Consider the following 17,203-nt stretch of genomic DNA (forward strand, 5'->3'; position numbering starts at 1 on the left):
CCCTTGGCTAAAAGACCAACATGCTCCCTGCCTGTTATAAATGGGAAGCGGTGAACAACAAAAACCCTCCTGAGGTGTTTTAGCCACCCTGGCTCCTTTCACTATTGCAAAGGATCAGGAACATGCACACAAACACCAGTCTCGGCTGATGAGCGATAATTCTAGTGCCACTGCTGATCTTTGTGATCACAGGAGTGACCTTGCTGTTACTACTGTTAGGCATTTTAGACCCATTTGTGAACAGAAAATGACAATGGGACTGATCTAACAGAATCAAGAGAAGCCAATTTAGGGACAAAAGAAGAAAAAACCCCATATTTCTCAAGTAATAACATTTGTGTTTTTATAGACGGCTGCAAGGAAACCATCATAGTTCATGCCCTTTGCTTTATTAAGCACATTTTGGTTACTGTGAAGCTCTTTTGCGCACCCTTTAGGACCAGATTCTTGGTAGGATCCTTTAAATCCTACCAGGAGAGGAACACCAACAGGACAAACTCTAAATCCGGAATGCTTTCAACGTACCAAAAATTTAAAAAAAATTAAAAGGCAAGATTTTAATACAAACTGAAGGCAGAAAAGTATCTCATTGGCAAACCTAAGGAACACTCTACGTTATCATTATCTAGACGTTGTAGGAGTCTCTTCCTTCCTGGAAGTTTAAGAGATGTACATGTACACAAAGCCAAAAAGTCAGCAAAAGCACATAGTATTTAACCTAGCCCTGGCAGGTCACTAGCTCCCAAATATGCAGCATCCACTCTTCCTTATCTAAAAGGAAGGCAGCTGCAGCACAGAGAGCTTTTGCTTTTAAAACACTGCTTAAAGGGCATATCCTGAGCCCTCAGAGAGAGCATGTAATGCCTTCCCGCTCTCCACAAGCCAGCAAGGAAAACACCCAGTGTCCAGGCCATTACAGCTGCTTTTGACCAGAAGACGAACACGTGCGGTTTTAACACCAGCTACAACAAACCACGCAGCACATTTCTGGAGATCCACAAACAAAATGCAGATGTTCAACGGCAGCCCCTCACCTGAGATCTCTCAAACACTTGCAGTGTTTCAGCATGTCCATGAGAGCAGACATATAGACCACTTTCCCCATCATGCCCAGGTTGGCCAATGAAAGAGTCCGCAAATGCTGGCACTGCAATCCAATGTTAATAAGCCCAGAGCCGGTAAGAATATTTGGCAGTTGTGCTAAGGTGAGGCTATGCAAGTAAGTCAATTGGCTTATGGCAGCCACCTCTGAATCCCCCACACTTTGTGCCCGGACACAAGGAGGCAACGAGTTCCGAATTGCTGGCTCATTGCGTGGCATGGCAGAGGAGAAACTGGAACCAATTATTTCCAAGGTTTCCAAAAATCGGAGGCTTCCCATCAGAGCCCAGAATACGGAAGACTCCAGCTTCTGATTTGCCTGATCCGCTAAGTTCCTTGGATACGTCTGTATCCCAATCCGAACTTTCCTTCCAAACGTTTGGGGCACCAAATTAGATGCCGTGGGAGGCTTTTCCACATTTGCAGCAACATCTGTGATGGAGCAAACCGGTAGCGCTAACGAGAGCAGGTGCTTTAGCCTGGACAGAAGCTGGCACAAGTGATTCCCTATGCTTTCCGAGCTGTGATGGTGAGCTGCAGAGAGGTTGAGGTGTCTCAGGTTGCAGCAAGACATGACCAGGCTTTCCAGAATGCTACTGTCAATGTCATCTTCTGCTTTTCGAAACAAGGATTCTGGAGCCAAACAGTGAATGCAGCCACTGAGATTCAAGCTGGTCAAGCTTTTAAGATCCTTCCCACCATTAATAACCCTCTGGATCAGGTGACCACCAGATAAGGTGCATCGGCTAAAGCTGAAGTAGAAAGGGTTGTTGAACTTCAAGTGTTGCAGGAGCCCAGAGCCATTAATCCAGGCTTTGGGCAATTGTAAAGCATCCAGACGTACATTTCGAGCCATAGAGTCTAGGAGGTTTTTAGTGGCTCCCGTCTCCGCAAAGCTACCAGGGGCAGAAATAAGGAAGGCGTGAAGGTTCTCAGGTGTCCGATCACTTAACACCGCCAAGTACAGCCTCACCACCTCCTGATTAACATAGCCAGGAGCCAGCCTGGCATAGAAGACACGGAGGTTCTGGTAATGGGGTACATTGCTCTCACCTACCATTAGCTGCCCAGAGAGCATAAAACCTTCTCGCGAGCGATCAAGGATCTCAAAATAAAGCAGCAGTTTCTCAAGGCTAGTGCAGCACGGAACGACACCATATGACGGCGTGTAAAGGGTTTGCTTCAATTCCAAGACACGGCTAAGAGTGGCTTTACACTCACTGCTTAGCTGACTGGCATCGAAACCCGGATTTACATCTATTGCCAGGGAGCGCAGGTGCTGGAGTGTGGACAGCATCTTTGAGAGACGGAGAGAGGTGATGTGGCACCCAGACAAATTCAGTTTTACCAGGTTCTTGCATCGCGTTACGTGATCAATAGTGGAGCTGGGCAGCCAATAGCACCCAGCCATGTTCAGCTGGTAAATCTCTTTTCCGATATCCCTCATCAGCTGCTTCACTTTGTCTTTGTTTACCTGTACTCAAACAAAACCACATTCAATGAGATATACGGCAATAGTGTGTACTGATTCAGTTTCCCATCTGAAAATGGGGATAAGAGTGATTAGAACTTAGATTACATGGCTCACCAAACGTTTCGGGATGCTAGCGCAGTCTAAGAATTATTATACTGCTGGTAGCTGGCTTAGTCTGCCATGCTTTGGACTCTTTTTAAGATTATACTTCCTTCAGCTTCTTAGCCTGTGCAGTTCTGCATTACTGACTGCGAGGCCAAATCTGTTCAGCAACTGACAGTGGAATGGAAGGCCATCTCCATTTTCTAACAGCAAAGCTATTTCAGCAGAGCTAACTATCTACAGAAACTCAAATTGAAAGAAGAATGTTTCCATTCTCCATCCAGTTTCCTCTTTTGGAAATGAGTAAAAAAGGTTTCCCCTTGCCTGCACTTGGTGATACAGTCCTCATAAAACGTATCACCCTTCATTTCCAAGCTTTATTTTTGTTTTAACACATACAATTTCAGGCTGAGCTGAATGCATGCCTGGCAGCAATATGCACAACGTATTTTTGCACAACAACATGGAAAATATATTTTGAGAAAATGGTAACTTTACACAACCACAGCTACAAAGGGAAAGTCATGTTTACTTTCACTTTAGCTTCCAGAAACACAGAGAAGATAGTTTTCACTGACGGTATTTTATATAACTAAGGGACCACAGAGCTGTTCTAACAAAGCATTCTGGAAAACAAATGCTTTTATAAAACAGTTTATTGTTTATTTGATTTCAGAGTTCAAGAGCAGTTCATTTATGCAGACACATTGGAAAGTTCTACTTCTTGGCATTTTGTCACAAGTCAGATTTGTCTTCATAGCTAACAGAAGAAGCAAGCTACTCTCCCCACCTTATAGTCTTTTTGAAGTAAAACTGTATGTGTTAGACTCTTGTCAAGGCAAAGCATTGCTAGCTTCCTGCAGGTTCTCCTGACGTTCAGGACAAGGTCTGTGCAAGGGACGTAGCTGAGGATGTGCAAAAGGATCTCATCTGAGAACTCCATCAAGTTGACGCCATTACTTTCTTCCTCACTCTCCCCACTTATGATCTCCTGGGGGGTGGGGAAAGAAAAAAAGAAAAAAGAGAAAAGCTACTAGGTCAGAAACTTCAGCAACGCTTGTGATAAAACAGATACCCCGAGTCTCAAAACAGAAACACTTGAATCTTTAAGTACTTCCATCTGCACCATGAAACCGAGAGCCTTCCCTTAGACACTAATACGGAGGCAGCGCAAAACTTTGCACAAAGCCACAGTACCTTTTGGTGTTGGTTACTTCAGAACGAAGAGAAAAAACCATTGACATTCCTTACCCTTTTGCCACTTACTTTGCAGTTAAGTGACCGTCCCTGATTCTTTTCTAAATATAACACAGCAGTCTCTTTCTACATCTTTCTGCCAAGTGCCATCCATTTCAAAAACCTTAAGGGTTATGTAACCATATATATCTGTGTATATATATACACAGACACACAAACAAAACTGCGGCCCAGCACCGGAACACCCACAGCTCCTCCGACACGTGCTTACACCCCAACCGTACGACACGGCGCTCTGACAGCCAGGCTCCAACGGGGACACGGGAGCCCCTTTGCTCCCCCAGCCCACACGCCTTCCTTCGACTCTGGGGTGACAAGGGACCCCCAGCAACCGCACCCCAACCCCGCCGGGAGCCTGACAGGGTGCCTCGTGCGGGGAGGGGGCACGGCCCCTAGCCCACCCCCCCGCATTGATGGCAGTTTGGGGGGCGGCCAGGGCTGCAGCACCGTCTTTACTAAAACCCAGTCTGGTATTAATGCCACGGCATGCCCCTCCAGGGGGGCAGCTGGTGCCACCTCACAGCCCCTGCGAAACCCCGCCAGAAGTGGGCGGTTTTGCCCCCCGCCATGGCCGGCCCCGCCAGCCCCGCCTCAGGAACCGGCTCCCCGGGGCCTCCCCACGCCGTCGGGCAGCCCGGGCCAAGCCCCGCGGGGAGAGGGGCCGCCGGCCCCACCCGCCCCACCACCGCCATCTGAGCCCCCTCACCGCCGCCGAGGCCGGCTCCCGCCCTGCTCGCTTCGTCTCCATCCCTGAGAGGAGCCCGGCTCCCCCCAGCCCCAGCCCAGGGAGGCGGCGGCGGCGGACGAGCCCCGCTACAGCCCCGGGTAACGGCTCCCCGAGGGGCCGGGGCGGAGGGGGAAGCGGAGGGCGAGAGGGGCCCTCCCCCGCCCCGGCTCACCTCCCCACAGCGGAACATGGCGGCGGCCGCGCGGTCCCGCCACCGCCTCCCGCGGGCACCGCTCAAACCGGCCGCGTCCCGGCCTGGCTCCCCGCCGGCCCGGCCGCCGCACGGCTCTTCCGGCGCTGCCATGACCCGGCTTCCGCGGCTCGCCACTCCCCCGCCGCCCCCTCGGCCGCCCCGCGCCGCCATCTTGAGCGTGGCGCGGCGGGAGGAGGCGCCAGCCGCCGGTGGGCGCCATCTTGAGAGCGGCGGCGCCATGATGGGAGTGGCAGGTCCGCGTTGGGGCGCCCGGCTCGGTGCCGTCCCCTCACGGTTCAGCTCTCGCTGAGGGCGCCTTCGTCGTGGGGGCGGCAGCTCTCTGCGGCGGTGAAATCCGGATTGTTCAGCGGGAAGCACCGTGGCTCCCTCGCCTCTGCCCCAGGGCCGCCACTGCTGAGGCATCGGGCACTGCAGGAGCCCGGCGAGCGGCCGCTTGGCCTCCTCAGCCCTCGGCAGCCCGCAGCCGCGGGCCCTTTGCCACCCCGATAGCTGACTCACGCTGGGCCCACACCCCGCGAAGCCCTGAGTCGGCTCTGAAAACGTAAATCCACCCTGTGAGGAGCTGCTGGGCACAGCAGTGACTCAGCAGGCGAGCCGGGGGGCAGAAGAAGCCCCGCCAGTTTGGTGGGAAGCCCCAGCCAGGCTGTTGTGCAGCCCCCGGGGTGAGCGCCCTGGTTTTCTGGAGAGATGGCAGAGCATTTGGGAGAACCGTCCTCTCCCGGTTCAGGCTGTGGGTTGGAAGCAGCCAGGGTGTGGAAGATGGGACACCCGTGAGCACTGAACGGGTTGGTGCTAACAAGGGGGCTGCAGGTACCACCCCTTTCCTCCCAGGAAAACCCTAAATACAAACCTGTCAGCTTCAGGTTTGCTGGTCATGTATGCAAAGTTCATCTAACTGGGCTAAATAGTGTAACTTTGGCTGTGGGTGTGAGACACGATCCTTCGCTTCACTGATGCACAGAGGGCCATGCAGAAGTCATCCAGGGCTGCTGTGAGCGCAGCCATTGCACACAGCAAAGTCCAAGGGGAGCAGCTGGCTCAGCACTGTTACTATTAGCTCCTCATCCCAAATCTCAAGTACAGACAGGACTAGAGCGCTGGAATTTCCAGTTACGTGTATGCTTCAGGAATTTTGTTCACAGAAAATGTGTTTTAAAGATGACCCACAAAGGAAAATGAATAGGTTGCAGCTTTCTTCCTGCTTGATTGTTGCCATTTAAGGCTATGACTTAGATCAGGAGTAGACTAGGGGGTTCACTTAGAAATAGCAAGTGCTTCAAGTCTTGATTACCTGTTTTGCTCCTAGGCCTGTGAGAAGGCTCTGGTGTTGAAGAGGAAAACCCCTTTTAGCCCTTAGATGAGGGAGAACCTCAGTAAGAGAATCTGTACCTGCTTTGTTATGTGTTTCACTTAAATAGAAGGTAATGACAAATCCGGAGGCACTTCAGTCAAGACTGACTTGTTTGACGTCTTGGGGAAAATACCACCGTACCATATTTGCAGTCATCAGGGAAAGCAGAGACCAGGGTGGAGGAGACCTGCATTTCCAATGCAAATGGTAAATAAAATCATCAGCAAGGCCCATAAGCAGAGTAAAAGCCCTGCCCAGAGAGCCAGGTCAGCTGGAACAGCCTGCATTAAGACCAGCCACAGGTTCCCTCCAGCCCTGCAGCATACATGGACCAGACAGCAGCTGACAACCCCAAATAAGAACTGGGAACAGAGACACGTGTAAGAACCTCCTGAGGAGAAACAAGGCTCAGAGCAGTTCATAAGAGGAGCTGCACTTGGACTCACGATCCACCAAATAAATGAGCAATGTGGTGGTATAGATAAGACATGGAGGTTGAACAGTAGGCAGCGGCGGGACGTAAAGGAGGAAGGAAACAGAACAGCTACACTGAACTCTGGCATTTCTCTTGGTGGTTGCTGGTCGGTGGCCAGCTGGTGAGAGGAGAAACCCTCCCTGCTGCACTTCGCTTCAGGCACACTTTTCTCTGTGTGGGCACTTGGGAGCCTTCTGTGAAGATGGGCTCAGTTCAGGGCTGGGCCATCTCAGGGCAGACTTTGTTCTTCTTATGACTAATAAACAGTTTTCTTAGCCCAAAGAAGGCAGGTACATACCATGCTGTCCCAGTCCACGAGGGCAACCAAACAAATTACTGCTAGTATCAAGGTATTTCACTCTGTATAAAACAAAATATCTTAACTATTCAATACCAGAGTGACCTGAGGATTTTACATTTTTCCCTTTGGAAAGTCTTGGGTCATTTCTTTCCTCTGATTCTTGTTAAGACTGATACAGTCTGGACATCTCATCTTTTTGTCAGCATGACTAAAGCCCAGCTAGACTACAGTGGCCAGTGAGCTTGGTATGCTTGGGTGAATTGCTAGCTCCACTGCTGTAAGTGATTTTCAATACTTGATACAGTTTAATACCATAAGGCCTGCTAAAGTAGATTACAGATGGGTGTAATACAAGTCAGGGCAAGCTCCAGGTCAGCAATCCTTCTACAAAGACCAGCTTCAAAAACCAGGACTCTCCCTGCCCCAAGCACAGCCGATACCCACAGTCCCATCCCTGAACTGATACTTCAGAAAGCCTGTTTTCTGAAGCAGATGCTTTGCATCCTCAGACAGGATTTCTGTGAGGTGGCCAGTTTTGTTTGAACACTTTGGGATTTCCTGGGACTTTTGCATGCAGCCAGCTGGCACCTCTCCTGAAGCAGCACACACTCGCTAACAAGAGAATGGGACCCCCCCAGCCAGCGACCATTTCTGGTCAACACTCCCCAACACAGCTAAGAGACAATGAGGCCCTTCAGGGCTAAATCTTGAGAGCTGCCACTGTCTCCTTTGCCAAGGACATCACTAATTCCTGGTAGTGGCTTGATTCCATAAGCAGCTCAGTGAGGTGACTTTCCAGGTCACCAGCTAATTGCAGGTGAAGTGCCAGTGACTGTCTCCAGCAGGAGCGAAAGTTGGGAGCTCTGGGGGAAGAAAGGGCGTAAAATATGTTTGCTCAGCTCCCTTGAACCGAGCTAGCTCCCTCCCGGGCAGCTAAAGGGAGGTGAGAAAGGGCTGGGTGGCTTGCAAGGATCTGCAGTTGAGTCCCGCCGTCTCCGCAGCCTGAGAAACCCTGGTATGTCACCAGCGCTGCACCAGACAGCGGGACGCGCTCAGCCCAGCCCATGGGTGGCTGTTTTAAACCTCCTGGTCTCCCCACAATCCCTGGCTATTTGTGTTCTGGAGAGGAGGAGGAGATAGCCAGGGGACTGATTATTCCCTTTGAGTCTAGTCCATGGCTGGTGGCTTCAAGAGCCAGGACACAGCTAAACCGAATCCTCTACCACCCTTCCTGTGGCAAGCCCCTTTGCATTTCCCCACCCTTGAAACACTAAGGGGTGAACTGAGCCTTTCGAAACGTGATGACGGAGAAACTGCAGTTAAAAAAAAATCCCCCCTCTTCCTGGCGTTCCTGAGAGGAAACTACCCCGGGCTCCCCCCTGCTCGCTGTAGTTGGGAGCAGTGAGTAATGCTCACAGGCTTCCCTGCCCGGCACCACATTCTTTTCTCCAGCATGTAATGGCCCAGAGGAGGAATAAACTGAGCCTGGCTGGAGCAGCCTGCAGTATAGCTGTGCGCACTGTGCCGGCCTCACACTGGAGAGGCATCAGGAAGGGCTGTGAAAGGCTCGGCCTCATTTTATTGGGGGGGCTCCTTGCCTGGATCTGCGAGTGAAATAGGAACAGAGGAGAAAAACCCCCACCCTGCAAAGTATTAACTAACAGAAAGCCTTACCTGCTGCGCTCTGGAGCACAAAAATCAGCCCAGCACCCCTGCACCCAACAGGTCTGCACCAGCCCATTGCTCACCCTCTCCCTGTGTCTGCACCCCTGCCCACCTGAGCTGCTCTCGGCCCCTGGCGTTCCGCTGCTGTGGTTTCTCCCTCACCACCACCTCTTCTGTTCTTTGTGCCTCAACACATTTTTCCACAGTAATCATTTCAGGGACGGCTGAAGAAAGGCGCCCCATTTCCCTATTGCCATCATCTCTTCTTGCCTCCTCGTCTTTTTCCTGCCCTGCTCCCACCAGCTCCCTCCAGGAGCTGCCACTGCCGCCTCCTCACCCCATTTCCCCGAGACCTCAGGTTGTAAGTGCAGTTTGAGCCTTGCTCCAACCTGTTTCACCTCCGCTGTTGCGAACTGGTGCTTCCAGTAACTCGTCTGCCCAGCTCAGTGTCTGCACCTACAGCCCTGCCAGGCTCTTACTGCACCCGGGGCAGCGAGGAGGGAGGCTGGGGAGATGAAGGGTGGAAACCAGCAGGTCCACCCTCAACTCAGCATGCTGCCAGAGCAGGATCAGGCCAGGCAGAGGATTAAAGGGCCAATGGAGCCTGTTCCCTGCCTTTCATCTGCTGTGAGTGTGACACAATCGCAGCCATTAGCTCTTCAAAGACAGCGCGGGGTTGGGAAGCCAGCACGCCTGTGAGCAAGGCTGCAAGGTCTGGTCTGCCCGAGTTGTCAATGAACAGTGTCACCTGGCTTTGCTCTCCCTGGTCCCTGACCTGGCAGCCTCGGTCCTCTCCATCTTCCTTCCACAGCAGCAGCTCCAGCGGCTCGCAGGCTTTGCTGTGCCCAGGAGGGTCCCCGTAGTGGCTGCTCCTTTTCATAAAATGGGAGAACTTGATCCATCAAACCAAGCTGAAGTTTCACGGGAGGTTCAGAAGCCCCAGAGGATGGGGACAGAGCCAAGAAGCCACCCAAACCTTTCTGGCAGAGGCTGGGCTACAGGCAGGTATCGGCCCTGCCCACAGCAACTCCTGGAGCTGTCACTCGCCCTGCAACAGCTTCCTCCCTCCCCACACCCTTTTCCCAGCCGCACCCCTGCCCAGCGGCCCTGCTCTCTGAAGGGAATTTTTTCCACTTCACAGGAGACTCTCTCGCTTTCACCTGAGAAGCTGCTCCACCCTGCAAGCAGCCTGCCAGAGCACTCAAGTCTCCCAGCCCGAGCACCAGCAGGACAGACAAGCTCAGGCAGCTGGTGCCGGGCGAAGCAGGGGCACTGCCCCGTGGGTCACAGAGGGTTGCAGCCTTGGCTAAGGGAGACGCCAGCTGCTCTGGCGTGTTGTTTACGGCACCACCACCACGATTTTATCAAGCCAAAGCTAGCCGTAACTGCACTGCTAAGGAGTCTCCACAAAGCTTTCAAAAGATGCTGGATTGACACAGATCCCAGCTCCTCCAGCAGCTCCCCATTGCACACACTGGCAGTATCTGGAGAGCTCCAGCCCTGGAGACTTGCAAGATTTGGCAGGCACAGCTCTTCCCAGCTGTATCACCACAAGCCACCTGGCTTGCACACCAGCCAGCCTGCAGCACCAGCACCCAGCCCACACAGCCTGGCAAGGCTAGATCAGAGCACACAGTAACTGTCAAGAAGTGGCATAAAAGAAACAAAACGAACAATCAACACCAGTCAAGCCTCTATGGTGTGCACTTTTATTTGAACTGGTCTTAAGTCAGTGTACAGGTAGCCCCTCCCTCCCGCACGTACTGGCACCACTTCTCCTAGACCCTGCGGGGGACTGTAAAGCCTTCATTCACATCTATCACTGGGGAACACAGCCTGCTTGCTTGACAAATCGAAGAGAAAGAGGATCAAGTGTGTTTTGTTTTTAAGGCGGAAAGATACAAAAAGACACTTGTTGGGTTACATAATTTACAGACAAGCAATTATAACCTAACACCAGTAACTGGCATCGGCTCCCTCCGAGCTGGGCTGCTGCCTTCACAGAGGCGAGTAACTTCCTGTAACAATGCATTATAACAATATTTGGAATGACTATTAAAAAAAGAAACAAATGTACAATCAAAGTCCTCAGATGCATTGTAGAACTTTGGGGGCGTTCGCTCCAACATGTTTCATTTTAAGACTGCTGCTGACACCTTCACCATTCCAGTTTTTTAATCCTGAGTCAAGCGCCAAAAAAAAAACAAATAAAGCCATGCCAATCTCTTCTTGTTTTATGCGCATTTATGGGTTTCATTTCATCACAAGGGTGTGGGTGTTGGTAACAGTCCGGTTTAGAAGCATTTGCGGTGGACAATGGAGGGTCCGGATTCATCATATTCCTGCTTGCTGATCCACATCTGCTGGAAGGTGGACAGGGAGGCCAGGATGGAGCCTCCGATCCAGACAGAGTACTTGCGCTCAGGTGGGGCAATGATCTGCAGGGAAGAGGAATTTGTCAGATGCACAGTGGCAGACTACACTCCCTGCCCACACATGGCCCCTGCCTCATTCCCTCATCTAAGCCTTGGCCAAGATACAGTGAAGTCCAAACAGGCTTAAGACATACACCCCCTCCCCTTGCCCTGCGGCCAGTATTTACACTAATCCCATTACGCATGTGGCTGGGCACATGCCATCTTGTCCAGAGCAAGGCCATTAAGGCTACCCCAGACACAGAAATACGGTTTCTATCTTCTCCAGCAGTTTAAGCTTACTGCACTGCCCCTCCACCCACCCTGCGTGTCAGCACTAAGAGGGGTGCCAAGAGCTTCCCCCAACTCCATCCTACCTTGATTTTCATTGTGCTGGGTGCCAGGGCTGTGATCTCCTTCTGCATCCTGTCAGCAATGCCAGGGTACATTGTGGTACCACCAGACAGCACTGTGTTGGCATACAGGTCCTTACGGATATCCACATCGCACTTCATGATGGAGTTGAAGGTAGTTTCATGGATACCACAGGACTCCATACCTGTGAAGAAGCAGCAGTCTCCAGTCAGCAAGAGTTAAGACACAGCCAAGAAGTCTGAGGAGCTGCTATGGGCAAGGCACTATACAAAAGCCACGGCTCCAACAGGCTCAACCTCCTGTTCTACCAACCCCAAGGCTCTCCCCACTCCCCCCCCCCCCCCCCCCAAAAAAAACCACAACAAACAAGCTTTAGACTGTGCAAAAAGTGAGGCTAATTAGTGTGACAGCACAGGCATCACTAGGGACCAGCAGTAATGTGGTAATTGAGTTACCCTGGTCTCCAGGTCACCCGTTACAGAAAGAACATTTAAGAACACGTGGTATCCTGGAAGAGCTGGACTTACCCAGAAAAGACGGCTGGAAGAGGGCCTCGGGGCACCTGAACCTCTCATTGCCAATGGTGATGACCTGGCCATCGGGGAGTTCATAGCTCTTCTCCAGAGAAGAGCTAGAGGCAGCTGTGGCCATCTCCTGCTCAAAATCCAGGGCAACATAGCACAGCTTCTCCTTGATGTCACGCACAATTTCTCTCTCGGCTGTGGTGGTGAAGCTGTAGCCTCTCTCTGTCAGAATCTTCATGAGGTAGTCCGTCAGGTCACGGCCAGCCAGATCCAGACGGAGAATGGCATGGGGGAGGGCATAACCTTCATAGATGGGCACAGTGTGGGTAACACCATCACCAGAGTCCATCACAATACCAGTGGTACGACCAGAGGCATACAGGGACAACACAGCCTGGATGGCTACATACATGGCTGGGGTGTTGAAGGTCTCAAACATGATCTAGGGAGAGAAAAGAAGGGGTTGAGTCCACAGCAAAAAGCAAGGTTCTCACTACAGGTCTACACCAGGTCCATGCAAGTGGTTTTACTTTTGCCCCTGGGTAAGAGATTTCTCTCCCCCTCGAAGTCCATGCTTATCTTTGCCTGGCATCCACCCACACCTGCCAGGTCAGAGCCCAAGCAGGGACACCACCATCACAGACCCATCCAACATGTCACAGCAAGGAAAAACACAAATGCCAAGTAAACTACAGTACAGTCACTCAAGGCTGGTAAATGGGATTAGTGTGTCTAGTCAGAAACAGCAGTTAAAAGTTGCTAGTTCAGTCTCAGAGAAAGCCAGCTTAGAAGAGCAAACAAAACCTGTCAAGGTCCAGCAAAGAGCAGACTCAGGTCAGGAAAGGAAAACCCTGTAAAGATGGCAAAAATGGAGAATAGTGGTGAAGGAGGAGAGAGGACAACATGGAAGAGGAGAGCTGGCCTGCAGCAACATCTGCGGTAGCTCCAAGCTCCAGAGCTTTACACACCTGTGTCATCTTTTCTCTGTTGGCTTTGGGGTTCAGGGGAGCCTCTGTGAGCAGCACAGGGTGCTCCTCAGGGGCTACTCTCAGCTCATTGTAGAAAGTGTGGTGCCAGATCTTCTCCATGTCATCCCAGTTGGTGACAATACCATGTTCAATGGGATACTTCAGGGTCAGGATACCTCTTTTGCTCTGGGCTTCATCACCAACATAGCTATCTTTCTGGCCCATACCAACCATCACACCCTGCAGGACAAAGAATAAATGGTAAGTACAGATGCTGAAGGGGGCAAGCCCCACCGGACAGATAACCTGCTCTTCCCAAACCAAGGTCCCCAGCTGCCACCCCTCCGCTGTCCCCACTCCATCAGGGCAGGCTTCAGCCAGCTGCTCCAGCAAAAGCTCTGCAGGAGGCTGTATTGCCCCCACCAGCCATGCTGCAGCGCAGAAGCCTCTTTGTTATAAACCCAAATCAAGGGGCTTCTCAAAGCTCAGTGTCTCTATGGGAACCGCTTCCACCAAAAACTCCTCTCCCCTGTGTGAGAACAGACACCCCCGGCCACCTACCTGATGTCTGGGGCGACCCACGATGGATGGGAAGACAGCACGGGGAGCATCGTCCCCGGCAAAACCGGCCTTGCACATACCGGAACCATTGTCAACAACGAGCGCAGCAATATCGTCATCCATGGCTGGCTGCGGAGGGAGAGGAGAGCGCCGTGAGCATCACCGGCCCGGCACCAGCCTCGGCGAGGAGGGGAAGGAGAGGCGATGCCGCCGCGGCCCTTCCCCACCCATTTCCTTCCTGCCGCCGCACCGCTTCGCCCGCCGCCCGCTAGAGGGTGCGAGGCCGGCCGGATGGCGGCGCCGCACCGCCGGGGGACAAAGCGCGTCCCGGCGCCCGCTCGCGTTATTACCATAAAAGGCAATGGCTGGAGCGCGCCGCGCCTCGCCGGCCTCGCCCGCCGCCGGCTTCGGGGGGACGCGGCAGCCACGCCCCGGGGCGGGGCGGCCCCGCCCCAGCGCCCCGCCGTGTGCCAGCCCGCGCCGCTCCACGCCTCGGCCGCCTGCGCGACGCCCCTGCGGGTCCCGCACGGCGCTCGGCGGCCGCCGCTCGCCCCCCCCCCCCCCCGGTAAACCCTCAGCTCAGCGGGTGCCACCTCGCCCAGCCCGCTAGCCAAAGGTGACCGGCGGGGCTCTGCCCCACCGGAAAGCGGCAGCGCGGCGCGGGGGAGATTAAAGCCAGGGTCTTATGCAATTGCCGCCCGCCGCGAGAAGGCGAGCTCAGCGCCGCCGGCAGCGCCTGGTGTAATCGCCGGGAAGGCGGGGGGCCGGCGGCAGCTGCCGGCACATGTGCCAGCCCCGCACGGGGCAGCCTGGGAAATGTAGTCGCTGCCTGCGCCAGGGCACCGCCGCTGCCCGGGCATCCGAGGGCTCGTCCCCTCCCGTCCCCCCCCCCCCACGGCCCTCCACATACAGCTTTTGTTCCGATGCAACAACCTCGCCCCTCGGGAGGGGGTGCCGCCCCCCTTTCCCCCTGCAAGAAAAAAAACCAGCGGGGCTTCTCACATGTGCCCAGGCGGGGGGACCGCGCCCCTCCCCAGTGGGGGACAACGCCCCCAGGCCCAGCCGCGCCGCGGACCCCCCAAGCCCCCCACCAGCAGCCGCGGAGCAGACAAAGCCCCGCGCCCCATTTCCGCCGCTCCTCCCCTCCCCTCGAGACACAATAGCCGAGCCGCCCGCTCTCCCCGGCCCCGCTCATGGCCGCCACAATCCTCTTAGGAGGCGGATTAGCCTCACGGGCAGCAGGGTGGCGACCCCCGCACACACAAGCAGCACCCCCAAACCATTATTAAAGCACCGTCTCTTTCTACATCCCTTAATACACCGCAGCGGCGCGGCGGGCCGCGCACACACACCCCCGCCAGCGAACAAAGGGCATCCCGGCAGCGGGCACGCCATCTTCTAAACAAGCTTAACACAACTCATATTAGTAACAAGACGGACTGAACGACGGAGCGCGAAGAGGCGCTCCCCTCCCCCCCCGGTCCCGCTCACCTTCGGGGAGTTGCGCGGTCAGAGCCGGGGCGGGCGGCGCGAGGCGGCGGGAGCGGGGCGCGCGCGCGCGGGAAGCAGGCAGAGCTCGCAGCGGCTCCCGCCCGCCGCCCGCCCCGCCTTTTATCGGGCCGCCGCCGCCGCCGCCTCGCCATAAAAGGAAACTTTCGGAGAGCGCGGTTCTGATTGGCCCCCGCCGCACCTCCCCGCCTCGTGCCGCCCCGCCCCGCCCGGCACGCGCTGCACCGCCCCGCCCCGCCCGGCAGCGCCCCCCGCCCTGCAAAGAGAAAAAATACTGGGGGAGGGGGGGGCGGGGGGCGAAGTGAAGCAAAGGCCAGCAAAGCGGAGCGGGCGTGTTGCGGCTGCAGCCCCCCCCTCACCCCCAGGTTCACCTTGCTTTGCGGCGAACGGGCCTGTTCGCCCCGTACGCGGCACCCCCAGGGGGGTGGGGGTCGCGGCGCTGTGTCCCCCTCCTCCCATGCAACCCGCTCCCGGGGGGGCACAGCCGCACCCCTCACACAAAGCCCCGCGGGGGGGGGCAGGGTGTGCGGGGCGCAGCTGCAGCCCCCCATGTGAGGGAGGGGGTACCCCTGGGGGCAACGTGCTGCAGGACCCCGCTGCCCTCCCCGCGGGGGGGCTCTGCCCGCAGCGCTGCCCCCCGCCCTGGCCAGGGTGGGGGACCGGGGGCTGCACGCTGCGGCATGCAGTGGTCACCCCCCGGCGGGCCCCGGCTGGGATGCGGGGCCAAGTTCAATGCTGATGTCAGCAGGCAGCGACCGCTGCCAGGCCTTTGGCCCTTGGACCCACCGGGCAGCGTGGCCGCCACCCCGGGTACAGATCGTATCCCCAACGGCAGCGGCGATGCCCGGGAGAAGGCGAGAAGATGCTCCACGGGGGACCCTTCCCCATCCCACCCCGGGCTGGCAGGGGTCACGGCAGGAGCGGGGCTTGGGTCAGATCTGGGCACCGTTTGACCCCATCCTCTGGGATGCAGAGCCTGCCAGAGCAGGGGTCCCTGCCGGAGCGGGGTCCCTGCCAGAGCCCCGGCTGCCATCCCTTCCTCGCCTGTTCCCATCGAATATCGCTCGGGAATCAAGGCGAGGGCAGCGTCCACGGAGCAGCAGGCAGCAGCAACAAGGGGGCTTTGCGTCTCCAGAGTGTTGTGCGAACACGGGCTGATTAATCAAGTTAATTAAGCAGCCCTGTAAGTAAAGTAGCAGCCGCCACTCGCAATCTGTTGCCCGTTGTTAGAAGCATGCAGACTTCGGCACGGGGACCTTGAATGTCTCATCTCGGTGGTTTGAAAACAGTGACGATGAAATTCCCGGGGAAAAAAAACAACTGCTAAAAATGCCTGTTCTGCACGGGACGCCCCTCGCCCGGCATCGTGGGGTGAGCCAGCCCTGCCATTAAGGTCTTGCAGCCCACACCTGCAAGCTCTTTGTCACCAGGGAGCTGTGGAGATGACAGTGAGGATGAGGATGGGGCCTGGAGGATGGGGCTCCCTCCCTGAACTGCTGGCCCCCCTCCCCAGCTTAGGGTCTGGCTGAAGGGGGGACCGAGGTGTAATCCCCCCCCAGCATTGCTCCCTGCTGTGGGACACACAAAGGAGCAGAGCAGCAGGAGAAACCTGCAGGAGCCTGCTGAGATGCAGATTTGCAATTACCTGGGGGGGAGATGGGAGGAGGTGGGACACCAGGCACAGATGGGAACATGAGCAGCAGCCCTCTTCCATGCAACGGCATCCCCTTCTCCAGAAGCTGGTGGAGGTGCCTCAAAACCTAGCACTGTGGCTGCTCCCAGATGGGTGCTTCGGAGAGGATGATATGGGGAGGAGAGATAGGAGCTCTGTGGGCTCTGCAGGGCCACCCCAGGGCCATGCCCCAATCCTTAGGGCAGAGCTGGCCGTGGTAGTGGAGCCACCTTGGGACCATGCCATCCCCTCCATGCTGGAGATGGCCACGGTGGTGGAGCAGAGACACCCCAGCACACGGGGACTGTCTCCAAGGGAAGCCCTTGGTGGAAGGAGACCCAGGGTGGGCGAGCTGGGGTGGCTGCAGGACCATGCCAGCACAGAGCTGCCTTTGCACGGTCGCTTCCCTGCCACCTCGGGTGGATCGTGCAAGATCTCTGTATCGCTGCTTCCCTTGCAGTAAAATGGGAGTCATCGCTGTTAATTACTTACCTGACAGGGAACTAATTAATG

General features: G+C 55.4%; 2 protein-coding genes across 8 annotated transcripts in view; both read right to left on the bottom strand.

The window, feature by feature from the left end:
- The window catches only part of FBXL18 (F-box and leucine rich repeat protein 18), a 46,281-nt gene extending 36,562 nt beyond the window's left edge, over positions 1-9,719 (bottom strand). For 3 of the 7 annotated variants that reach the window (XR_005827739.1, XR_005827740.1, XR_005827741.1), the window contains exons 1-3: positions 4,834-6,956; positions 3,468-3,668; positions 1,035-2,575 (exon numbers count right to left, since the gene is read on the bottom strand). Coding sequence is in view for 4 of the 7 variants with exons in the window: in XM_040593208.1 (XP_040449142.1) it covers positions 1,035-2,575; positions 3,468-3,668; positions 4,834-5,277 (2,186 nt within the window). In the remaining 3 variants the exon portion in view is untranslated. The other 4 variants (XM_040593209.1, XM_040593210.1, XM_040593208.1 and 1 more) reach the window with 4 other exon arrangements.
- Positions 9,720-10,362: 643 nt separating this feature from the next.
- ACTB (actin beta) lies at positions 10,363-15,126 on the bottom strand. Its single transcript, XM_040593213.1, has 6 exons — positions 15,001-15,126; positions 13,510-13,638; positions 12,949-13,188; positions 11,984-12,422; positions 11,459-11,640; positions 10,363-11,105 (listed from the first exon to the last, which is right to left on the bottom strand). Exons 2-6 carry the CDS (start codon positions 13,630-13,632, stop codon positions 10,962-10,964), a joined length of 1,128 nt encoding a protein of 375 aa, XP_040449147.1. The 5' UTR covers positions 13,633-13,638; positions 15,001-15,126; the 3' UTR covers positions 10,363-10,961.
- Positions 15,127-17,203: the final 2,077 nt, after the last annotated feature.

The sequence above is a fragment of the Falco naumanni genome, chromosome 4 (assembly GCF_017639655.2).
Source record: "Falco naumanni isolate bFalNau1 chromosome 4, bFalNau1.pat, whole genome shotgun sequence".
NCBI classification, from domain to species: Eukaryota; Metazoa; Chordata; class Aves; order Falconiformes; family Falconidae; genus Falco; species Falco naumanni.

Bases quoted from the DNA above. Each gene is read 5' to 3' on its own strand.
- ACTB (XM_040593213.1), bottom strand. From the start codon at position 13,632: ATGGATGACGATATTGCTGCGCTCGTTGTTGACAATGGTTCCGGTATG. The intron at 12,423-12,948 runs GTGTGTAAAGCT...TTCTCTCCCTAG, and splicing joins ACAGAGAAAAGATGACACAG to ATCATGTTTGAGACCTTCAA. The intron at 11,641-11,983 runs GTAAGTCCAGCT...GCTTCTTCACAG, and splicing joins CTTCCAGCCGTCTTTTCTGG to GTATGGAGTCCTGTGGTATC.